This window comes from Elephantulus edwardii, unplaced genomic scaffold, assembly GCF_000299155.1.
Source record: "Elephantulus edwardii isolate Elephantulus edwardi_28Jun2011 unplaced genomic scaffold, EleEdw1.0 scaffold00053, whole genome shotgun sequence".
Lineage (NCBI taxonomy): Eukaryota > Metazoa > Chordata > Mammalia > Macroscelidea > Macroscelididae > Elephantulus > Elephantulus edwardii.
Genome location: NW_006399803.1, coordinates 12270001 through 12281561, shown reverse-complemented (window position 1 = coordinate 12281561; position 11561 = coordinate 12270001). Strand labels below are relative to the sequence as shown.

Here is an 11561-nt window from a genome sequence, read left to right as displayed (position 1 = left end):
CTCTTGATTGCTTAGCTGCTGGTAGCAAGGGTATTGATTGTGAATTCAAATAAGGTAAACACAATGACAACTTTCATCTCTATCTATCATAATCTTTTGATCTCTTGACTGCTGGAACCAAGGGTGCTACTTGTAGAAGCAAACAAGATGAAATCACTGAAAACTTTAATATACCATGGACTGTCAGGAGAACAAAGAGTTTTGTCCTAGAGAGGGTAAAACCAGTCTGCTCCTTGGAGGAAGTATTCTCAGTCTTTGTCTGACATACTTTGTGCATGTTGCAAGGATGGATTAATCCTTTGAGAGGGACATCATGCTCGAGAGAGTGGAGGGACAGCAACAGAGAGGAAGACCCTCAATGAGATGGACTGATTCAATGACTGGCAAAATGAGGGTAGGTGTGTGAGAGAAAATAAGGTTGGCACAGGATAAAGCAGGTTTGGGGGCTATTGTACACAGGGCTGCTATGAGTTGCAAGTAACTCAATGGCATATAACAATAATCACTACATCATGTTGCCTATCTATCATGATGGTCTAGTTCTTTTGTTTGTCTATGGTATATTCAAGACTCTTCACTAACACCATGATTCAAAAGCACCGATTATTTTTGGATCTTCTTTATTTTTCATTCAACATTCACATGCACATGAATCAATGGAAAGCACCATGGTTTTGGTCAGATATGTTAGTTTTTAATATTTTATTTTAGTTATTGATATTACTTTAAAGAGGTTCTTGACAGCTGATTTTCCCCAATGTAATATTTTTTGGTTTCTTGACTTATGCTGCCATTGGCCTTGATTGTAGAGCTATGTAGAATTAAATTCTTGACAACTTCAATCTTTTCTCCATGTAACATGATGTTGCTTACTGGTTCAGCTATCAGGATTTTTTATTTCTTGTTATTTAGGTTTAACCTTTACTAAAACTGTAGTCTTTGATCTTCTTCAGTTAGTGATTCATTTCCTTTTCAGTTTTCCACCTGAAAGGTTATGTTATCTACTATGCATAGATTGTAAATGAGTCTTCTTCAATTCTTGATAACATGTTATTCTTCCTTTACTTCAGATCCTGAGATATTTGTTTATCATACATACTGAATAGTTGTGGTGAAAGACTGTAACCTTAATGCATACATTTCCTGATTTTAAACCATCCAATATCCCTTTGTTCTGTTCAAATAATTGCCTCCCGGTTCATAAACAAGTTCTGCACGAACACAATGTAATTATGGAATTATAGAATTCTTAATATTTTTCTTGTTCTCTATCCTTTATTATAATCCATGTAGTCTCATGAATATTTAGTAAAGCCTAACGAAACATTTTGTTCATGGGTACATACAAGATGTTGGACAATGACTAGGGAGGATAGAAGGAGAATTGATGCCTTTGAGCTATGGTGTTGGAGAAGAGTACTGAATGGACTACTAAGAAAACAAATAGGTTCAGCCTGGAGAGGGTTAAACAGGGCTGTTCTTGGAGGCAAGGATTCTGAGGCTTCATCTGACATACTTTGGGCATGTTGCAAAGAGGGACCAGTCCTTGAAGAGGGACATCATGCTTGGGAGGGTGGAAGGACAGCACAGGAGGGGAAGACCCTCTGTGAGGTGGATTGATTCAGTGACTGAGGTAACCAGGGTTGGGGTGTTGGAGACAGTGAATTTGGCACAGGACAGAGCAGGGTTTAGGGCTGTTGTACATAGCGTCACTATGAGTCACAAGCAACTCAACGGCACATAACAACAAACAATAACTAAACATCTTTTTGGTATTGCTTACTTTTAGCAATGCCACCTGAAATCAGTAATTCTATTTCTCTCCACAGTCTCTTCTCAGTCTAGCTTAAATATCTGACAGTTTCTTGGTGCTATACTGCTCCAGCACATTGCTAATAATCACCAGCAAGATTTTATTTGTATATGAAACTAATAGAATTGCAAATTCCATTAGATTGTGTTCTATTAGTTCATATGTTTGAGTCACATTTTTTAATGGGTACAAATATGGATCCCTTCCAGTCAGTTGGCTGCATAGCTGCCGTCCTAATTTCTTGACATAAATAGAATTAGCATATCCAGGGCTATGTCTTGTTTTTCTGAGACATCTAAACTGGTATTCTGTAAATTCCTGGAGCATTATTTTTTCCAGTACCTCTAATTCAACTTAGTATTCTTTTCTTAATATAATTCTCTCATTGTTCTTTATAAATTGAATACAAATCAGAAGACATATTGCATCGGGAAATCTGTTCCAAAAGATCTCTGTAAAGTCTAACAAAGAGTAAATACAAATAATACCAAAAAGAGAATTAATAACTTTGAATTATGTTATTGGCAAAAAAAATATTTACTGTCCTACTGATTGCCAAGAAGAACAAACAAATCTGATTTGGAAAGAGTAAATCCTGAATGCTACCTAGGAAAGAGGATGGTAAGCTTAATTCAATATGCAATGAATTTGCATGTTTCAAAACTAATTAATCCTTCAAATCACTAAAAATTAGTAAAGGTAATGAATGTATATATTTTGATTTGTTTTCAAAATTTTGGGAAAAATACATATTTATACTTAAAGATTTAAGTAATAATATTTACATAATTTTATATAAAATGGAATAAACACTTGTGTTACTTTCAAGAATTTAAACAGAAGTGAAATGTAAAAACATCCTTTATCTGTCTAAAGATTGATAATAAAGATTGAGGGATATCTTTTTAAACAGTTCATATTAAGCACATTTTCATCTTGTTTAAATAATGCCTCTTTGCAAACTATTTGGAGCTAGATAACGTTGTTGCTGATGCCATCGAATCAGAACCTAATAGCTGATTCTCCAGTAGATTTCAGAGGCTTTCAATCACACAGGAGGAGAGAGTCCATATTTAAATAAGGAACTCTGGTGACCTGGTGGTGAGGAGTTTCCCTGCCAACCCAAAGGCATATGGTTTAAAACCATTGGCTGCCCTAGAAGAGAAAGAGGGGCAATTTCCTTGTTTGTGCCTCTGAAAATCTGCTGGAGGGTCAGCTATGTGTTGGTTCCAACTCAAAGGGACTCAACAACTACACACGTACCTACACACACACACACACACACACACACACACACACTTAATTCAAAAGCAGACCAGAAGCCATTATTTAAAGTACAAGACCAATATCTCTGAATATTATTTTTAATTCATCCTTGGACAAAGTTTTACATTTCTACGTTTTACAGAAACTTAGACTTGCTTAAAGAAGTAAAACATTTTAAGGGTCTGTTAAAAAAATTCTGTATAAAATATGAGGGAATGATTTCGAGCTAATGTGGTATGAAATGGGAATAATCTTGTACATACCAAAAGGAACTCAAAGAAAAGGTTTACATGCATCCAGCCTCCAGTCTATTGAGTAAGCAATTAAACAAATCTATCTCAAGAAACAAGAATTGGCAAAGTAATGCAGTCTAATAGAAAGCATGCTAGATACTTGGTTTGTCTCTGGGACCTAGTTAAGAGATAAAATCCTAATATCACTGCTTGTTGTAAGCTAAACCTACTCAATGGTTTAAATTCTTTACTTCTAAACCAGGAGAGATTATACAGACCACAAAATATAACATTTTTAATAGCACAATCTTTGTAAAAAAATTGTAAAATATGTGATGATACTGGTAATGTGTCTTTAATAATGTGTCTTTGTAAACTACATCTATAGCTTCCTTACACTATCTTGTTATCCAACATTTCACATTTACAACAGTAGGGGGAAAGTTTACTATCAAAATCACTTTGTGAATTAATAGCATATATCTGATGGACAGGGTGGCCAACCTATGAGGTGAAAGCCATGCTGGCTGTGAAGGTTAAGGTTATGTGTCAATCTGAGTGAGTCATGATTTTCAGTATTTGGTAGATATGTAATGATGTAGTTTTGCAGTTATATTCTTATGTAACCATCTTGTATTTTCAATCTGATGTAGTCATCCTCTCCTTTCCTTTCATATCATTTTTCTTTTTTCATTTTCACATCAATTTTCATGTAATGGTTTACCCTTTAGTACCTAACTATTTTGAAAATAATAATTCATTTCACACATACTATGCCAATAGAAACATGAAAGAACTCCTTACCCAGAGTGAATTCCAGCTGTGGTTCATTTGGAGTCTTCTGAATACCTGTAAATAAAAAGTGCTAATTCAGATTAAAAAGTTAACTGATTATCAAGAATATTTAACCGAAAGAATGAAATATATTATTTGACTACACTTTGCAAACAGGTTTGTAGACAGTCAATTTTAAAAGGACGACAGTAACATTAGCAGCAGAACTTGGTATGATTAATGTTTGATTGCCCTATTTAGCATCGCATCAGAAAGAAATCAGACTGTTGCTTTTGTAAAATATGGTGACTATGATAAGACGTTTTTCAGCTGTGAATATTTTTTTCATTATATTTAGAGACAGAACATTCAAAACAAAGACTTTATTGAAGTATTCTTGTACATGAATCTTGCAAACCACACTGACCTTTAGTTAATAGTCACTGTCATTAAAAGAATATTATGAGAGCATTATATGGTTACTCTTTATCTGTCAACTTATTGATAGCTCAAATTTAACATTTTGTGAAATATTTTCATTCTTTAGTCTGCAGGATCCCCCCTCCCCAATCTTAACTACATGACTAAAGGAATGAAAATGAGATGGAAGAAAAAGTGAGTTTGAGAACAACCGTAAGAAAATGAATATCTAGTATTGAGAGAGAAACCCTGGATGCTGAAAACAGTTAACACACTCAGGTGCTAATCAAAAGGTTTCAGGTTTGAGCACACCTAGACAGATTTCAGAAGAAGTGCACAGTAACCTAGTTTGTTAAAAAAAAAATAGTCATTGACAACCCTATTGAGCACAATTCTAATCCAGTATAGTCATCATGGGCAGAAATGGCTGTACGACAGGTGATTAAAGGTAAGAGACAGAAAGGCTATACTGAAGAAAGAATTAACATGCCTGGAAAAGCCTGAAGACCAGAAATATTACTGGGGCTTCCCAAACAAGAGTGGATGAGGCTTCTTGATGTCGTTGATGTTGTTGTTACGTACTGTCTAATCAACCCACAGCTGACTCTCCAGTGGATTTTCACAGGCAGTAAATCACACAAGATAAAATTGTCCACCTTTTTCCTCTGGAGCAGCTGGTGGATTCAAACCGTGTGCCTTTGGGATGACAATGTCAATACCTTATCACTAGGCCACCAGAACTCCCTATAAATGAGACTTAGATGAGGATGAGGCTTGGAAGTATGGAAAACAAGATTTTCCATTTGTTACAACGTCTGTAAATCATCTGTTACAACATATAGGTGGTAAAAGAAGTAAAAGTGAAATATATGACAAAGTAAATAATTTCTCAATAAATGTATGAGTATGCTAAAACTCTTCGTTAATTCTCTTTGCTGGTGCCTTTATAAGATACCACTTAGATTTAATCTCAATGACACCTAATGACAGTAACAACAGCAAAAGCATTGAATCACGATTCCATTGTTTGAACCACCTCTGTATAAAAGCTTTGTTTTTCTTTCTTATTTACAGTGTTAAAACTTTTTTGCTCAATAACCTTTTCCTCCTTCTTCTGCTGACATTTAATAATGCTATGGTTAACAATTTTAGACTTTCCAAGAGAGATTAGAGTGACAATTATTAGGTAGGTTTTTGAGAACTTCAAATAGTCTCAATTTTTTAAAAGGTTATTAACAATTAACTCTGCTGTAAGCTCTGACAACTAGATTTCTCAAAAATGCAACCAACCAATACCACTTTCTCAAGATTATTTTTATAATGTAAATGAAATGAGAAGGTTAGACATATGTTTGCCAATGTTAAATAATTGGGCAACGGGAAATCTTTTGAAAAGAAATGAGAAAAAAATGCCATTCATACTAAACAATAAAACTCAAATGTTACAATTTTAAGCCTGAGAGAAAATATACAATACTCCCAATGACTTAAATTACTTGAGCATTACAAAAACTAATTCTAATGTTCCAAAGGAAATCTTGGTCAAATATTCTAGCCTGCTCTGTTTATGTGACTGAGTGCTCTTTTGTATGGCAGGCGCAAACTAAGCTTCTAATGGCACCCTTGTTTCCTTAATGCCTTCAACTTAAAGGTTTGTTTTTTTTTAAAAAAATAATACATTAAAATGACAATAAAAATTGCATCCACCTTATTTAGATTCTAATTCAGCCAGTCAGTCATCGCTATTGAGTCAGAACTGACCCTCTAGGAGGTTATCAGAGATTAAAATGTGGCAGATGGCCATCTTTCTCCTGAAGAGCAGCTGGTAGATTTGAACCTTTTTCATCTTTGAGTCAGTGCAAGTCCTTATCAACTAGGCCATTAAAACTTCCCAGATTCTAATCAGGGTGTGCTTAAAAAGTATTTATTAGTGGTTTTATGCATGTTCAAAGATGCTAAGTCTACTATTTTCTACTCAATGATTTGATGGACTATTATCTTTCTCTTCTAATAGGGAAGATGAGAGATATGTTACAAACAACACAACACAAACCAAGACAAATAAGACAAGAACAAAACAGTTAATTTCCTCCCATTTGCGAAATACAAATATACATGTGCTCAGAGAGTTCACATGCATGTACTTACTTGTGAACTGGAAGTCCCCAGTATCGTTTCCCTGGGCTGTAGGAAGAAAGTGCTGGCCTTCTTCTGATGTTCCTTCCTCTTTGATTTCCATGATCAGCCTTCACACTCGTTAATTTCTGAAATTTTATTGTCTGGATGTCACAGCCAACAAGTCTTGGTTAAACTTAGATGTATCTTCACACAAACTCTTAGTTCTGCCCTTTGGAGACATCAAGAGCAAAGATCTCTATTAACTTCAGAGTTCAGGATCAGGCTAAAACGACAAGTACCTTTATAGGCATTTTTCTTCCTTCTTACTATCCAACTCCTTGTACTTTATGGATGGAACCACTAAGTCATGTACCATAAACACCAGATTAAATAGAGGTTTCCTAATAAATTATTATATAGCCCTATGAAGGAAATACAAATCTTAAAAGAGACCTGCTTTCTCTTTTCCTTATTTATTATGCAAAGTAGCTGATAGTATTACTTTAGAGTCCACTAATTTGATATGTACATAATTTAGCAGCAAGAGCAGATAGCACTTTGTCAGTGCATTAGCATGTTTTGCCAAGATGAATATTCCTATCACTCTTTCCATCACAAGTGCCCTTTGCACGCATTTCTCTATCCATCTTTGTTAGAACATTATTCATGAGCACATAAAAATAATTCGGCATGACACTCTTCTTACAAGATGAGCCAACAAGTTGTACCAGGGAATTTCCAACTTCATTATTACCCATGGAATCTCTTACTGTTCCACTTGATAAAAGCTTAATTGTTTAATGATTGAGGTGTGGTGAAATGAATGAATAATAAGTCTAAAAAGTGGAAGCTCAACAAGAAATGCAAGTAGCAGCACATTGATGAAAATGGGGAAAGAAAGATTCACCAAGAATTTAATACATTGTTGCACAGATAGCTTCAAATAGGCACAAATTTATTTTGATATTTAGCATAGCATCACCAACAATGAATTAGAAAAGAAAAAAGTCAATGCTGTTTTAAATCAAGTTACAAGCCGAATTGAAATGTATAAAAAATCTTCAAATGTATATACAGTCAATACTGTTTAGGAAGGCAGCAACAATCAAGTTGGGTTTGGAATACTGGTATGACTTCAGTCTTCACAAAACAATAGCCTTCTTCTTTGATGACCTTAACAAAGCTGCTTCACATATAACTCAGTTGTGTATTGTAAAGATCATCTGGTAAAATCTAAATACATAAAGCATTTTGAATCTTTAGAAATACTACCATAAAGTTGCAGGCAAATAAATATTGGCTTCTAAGAATAGAGTCAAGACTTAAATTTCTAAGAATTTGTACTATCAATTAGATAAAAATTATCAATTTAGAAGTTATGCTTTGGAGTTAGATGATATTTTCTGATTTACTTTTTTCTATTACACTTAGATGCCATTCTTGATAAGGACAGAATACATATTCATTGAACCATATTTCTAATGAAACCTTAATAAATCCAACTTACTTCAGTAGAGTAAATTCAGATTCACAGTGGTTCTATATCAAGTCACTGAGACGGTAAATCTATATAAGAGGAAACTTCCCACCTTTCTCTCATGGAACAGCTGGTGGATTTAGACAACTGACTTTTTGGCTCACAGTGTAACAGTTAATGCACTACACCACAAGCTCCTTATGAAAATTTCTAGGACTTTACTGATACTTGCAGCAGACTTCCAGGCATATGCAAAGGTTTATTAACTTCATTATACACCTTCAAAACAAACCAAAAACCCCCCTCAACCTCAATAAATATATATTTTTAAATTTTATTATTAATTTCAATGAAAATTTACAGAGACTTTGGATTTCCACTCATTCATTGTTGCACTTTTCTCCCTGCCCACCCCCTTGCCTCACCATACACTCTTCTCTTTGAAAAGCAAAAGAAAAATTCTTTCATTGTTTTACAATCCCTACCCCCAGGTCCACTCCACTATGCAGCCTTCATTCTGGGCTCCTGTCATGACAATAATACCTAATCACATATCCCTTTTAAACAGTTTTCTCCCTCATCTATTTCAATACAGTATACATTATTTATCCCATCTTTCTCAGTCTCCCACCAACTCCGATCAATCCTGTTTTACAACAGTGGCACCATGCAGTATTTGTCCTTTTGTGATAAACATGGGTGTGCATATATCTGCTTGGGTAGCGATTATGGTCTCTTTGGGGTATAATCCCAGTAGTGGAACTGCTGGGTCAAATGATACTAGCAACTTTTTGAGAAAGCGCCATACCACCTTCCACAGTGGTTGCACCATTTTACACTCCCATCAACAGTGAATAAGTGTTCCAGTTTTTCCACAACCTCACCAGTATTTGTTGCGTGCTGTTCTGTTGAATTTTGCTATGCTTACTGGTATGAGATGATATCTCATAGTTGTTTTGAAATAAATCTATTCTTGAAAAAGAGAACTTAAAAAGACAGTGTGGATGGATTCTAGGGAAAAAACCACTACTCAGCACATTCACTGACAAGAATTAATGAATTAAATGTCAAATATGTATGTGGGCAACTAAGCACATGTGTAATTTAAGGAGAGGATTGAAGCTAAATGCTTACAAAGACTCATTATTGTAGTACCATTTTTAGCACACTACTCATTCAATACTAGTTCATTAACTGAAAATCAAGTCCAATTTAGATAGAATGAAGTCAAATGCACACAATATGTGTTATATGACAACCTATTGTGATTTTATTAATTTTTACTCTTTGTAGCACACTTGAGAAAAATTTTCCAATTTGACATTTGTTACAAAAGCACATACTTAAAAAAAAAAAAGCACATACTTAAGGAATCAGGTATATTTTTTAAAGGCTTTGGAAAACACTGCATTTTTTTCACTAATTATAGTGAAAAATATATATTTTCACTAAATATAGAGTTAAACACTATGGTTATGGTTAGGTACAATAGCTCCTTTTCTGTATTGGGAAATTTTTTGGTTTGGCAATCATGTGCTAGAATAAACTGTGGTTTTTGTACATTAGAAATATATTCAAAGGGGATATGTTATAAGCATGGTTGCTGCCCATGTCAGTTTTCATCATGTGTTTTGTCTCTCAGAAAAGCTACTAATTAAATAGTTTTTAAAATGAACTTGGCTCTCTCCGCAAAAGAAAAAAAAAGATGATCTTACAAATATAGTTTGGTTGTTTCTCAGTGACCACTGTAATAACATAGTTGTTAATATTTTATTCACCTCACACTCACACTATAAATATTGTCATTAGATTATATCAAATCTACTACAGCTCATTGTGACCATTTGAAAACCAATATGAAACTTTGTCTGATCTTGTGCCATCCTGTAAAAGATAATAATGCAAACTATAAAAGATGACATAAAATCACTCATAAAGAATTGAAATAATTAGGAAAATGAGATTAACACACATAGAAAAATTAGAGACATTCTTTGATAAAATAGCAAGATGCTGGCTACTCATAAATGGGAGGCAAACCAAATAGTATCTTTATGCTAAGATAAGCAGTAATGGAATCAAACATCCCTATGTGAATAGTGGATATAGAAGATGATATCAAAATGAATGCCTTATGATAAAAGTTGTGCTTTGGTTTATTTTTTTTAATAGCATATTTCTGTTTCAGTGTCAAATAATATACTATGAACTGAATTGTGCATCTATGCTCCACAAATATATATTACAAATCTTAATTCTTCTACTTGGAAAAATCCTTTCCCCTGGCCACCTCCCCTCACAGTTGCACATGTCGGACTCTTAAATGAGACATCAACAGTTCCTGTCTGCCTGCTGCACAGTGGAAGGAAGATGGGCAGTCTCATTTCTATAAATATTCACAGCCTTGGAAACTCCAAGAAGGGCAACTGGAAGTCAGAATTAATTGAATGCCACTGTGTTTTTACTTCTGAAAGAGCCCTGTGGATATGCGTTGACTGTTAATAAAAAGGTCAGCAGTTCAAGCCCATTAGCTGCTCTGTGAAAGAATATGCCAATTTGGTCCCATAACGATTCAATTCAACTCAACACATTGCTGTCAAGTCATAATCTACTCATAGCTGAGCCACAGTGAGTTTTCAGAGACCCTAAATTGCATGGGAAGAGATGACCAATCTTACTCTCCTGGAGTCAATGTTGGATTTTAAATGCTGGAGATGTACAGTCTCTTGGTTAGCAATGTGACTCAGTGGAGACTCTCTCATCAGAACTGCCTCAATGATTTTTCATATATTTTTTAAATGCAGCTAGATTAATTAATCATCCTGCTGCCTGACCCCTTCTGTGATAAGTGTGTGGAGACCATCCTCACCATGTGAACACCGTTCCATTGTCCTTGCACGAGGAGAACCAATGTCACAGGGGAGTAGAGAGGAAATAGGAGGACAGGGGAGGTAGGAAGCCTGAACCATCATATCAAAGGTGATGGGAAGTACTGCAGGGGCAAGAAGAAGGAATTGAGCAAGATGCTACCAGGGTGGGGTGAGGGTGAAAATACAACACATATGTCGAATGGATGGGTCCCTGGGACCAACACCTGCATATTCTCATCAACTCTTTTGGATAAAATGCTTGTCTGTCAAATATTGCTCTAAAGCTGAGAATCTAAATTAACAGATTAAGGAGAAGGATTGGCCATCCACTTCCAAAATAATATTGTTGTTTATTGCCTTTGAGTCAAGCACGACTCCTAGTGACCCAATGAACAAAAGGCCTGAAGCCACTCTACAACTATTGACATTTATCAAAGTTTATAGAGTTTCCAGAGTCATGTTATTTAGGAGGTGGATGCCACTTCTGCTTCCAATCCAAAATAACAGGGCTTCAAAAACCGTATATACAACAGAGCACAGTTATATTAGACTAGCAGAAGTGGCACTGGAGGCTGAGCCTTCTTGTTTGG

At 35.0% G+C, this 11561-nt stretch overlaps 1 protein-coding gene across 1 annotated transcript in view; it reads right to left on the bottom strand.

The window, feature by feature from the left end:
* The window catches only part of INPP4B (inositol polyphosphate-4-phosphatase, type II, 105kDa), a 702969-nt gene extending 696224 nt beyond the window's left edge, over positions 1-6745 (bottom strand). Inside the window, exons 1-2 of the mRNA XM_006887014.1 lie at positions 6655-6745; positions 4117-4161 (exon numbers count right to left, since the gene is read on the bottom strand). Of these exons, the coding sequence (XP_006887076.1) occupies positions 4117-4161; positions 6655-6745 (136 nt within the window). The remainder of the gene's footprint in view (positions 1-4116; positions 4162-6654) is intronic.
* Positions 6746-11561: the final 4816 nt, after the last annotated feature.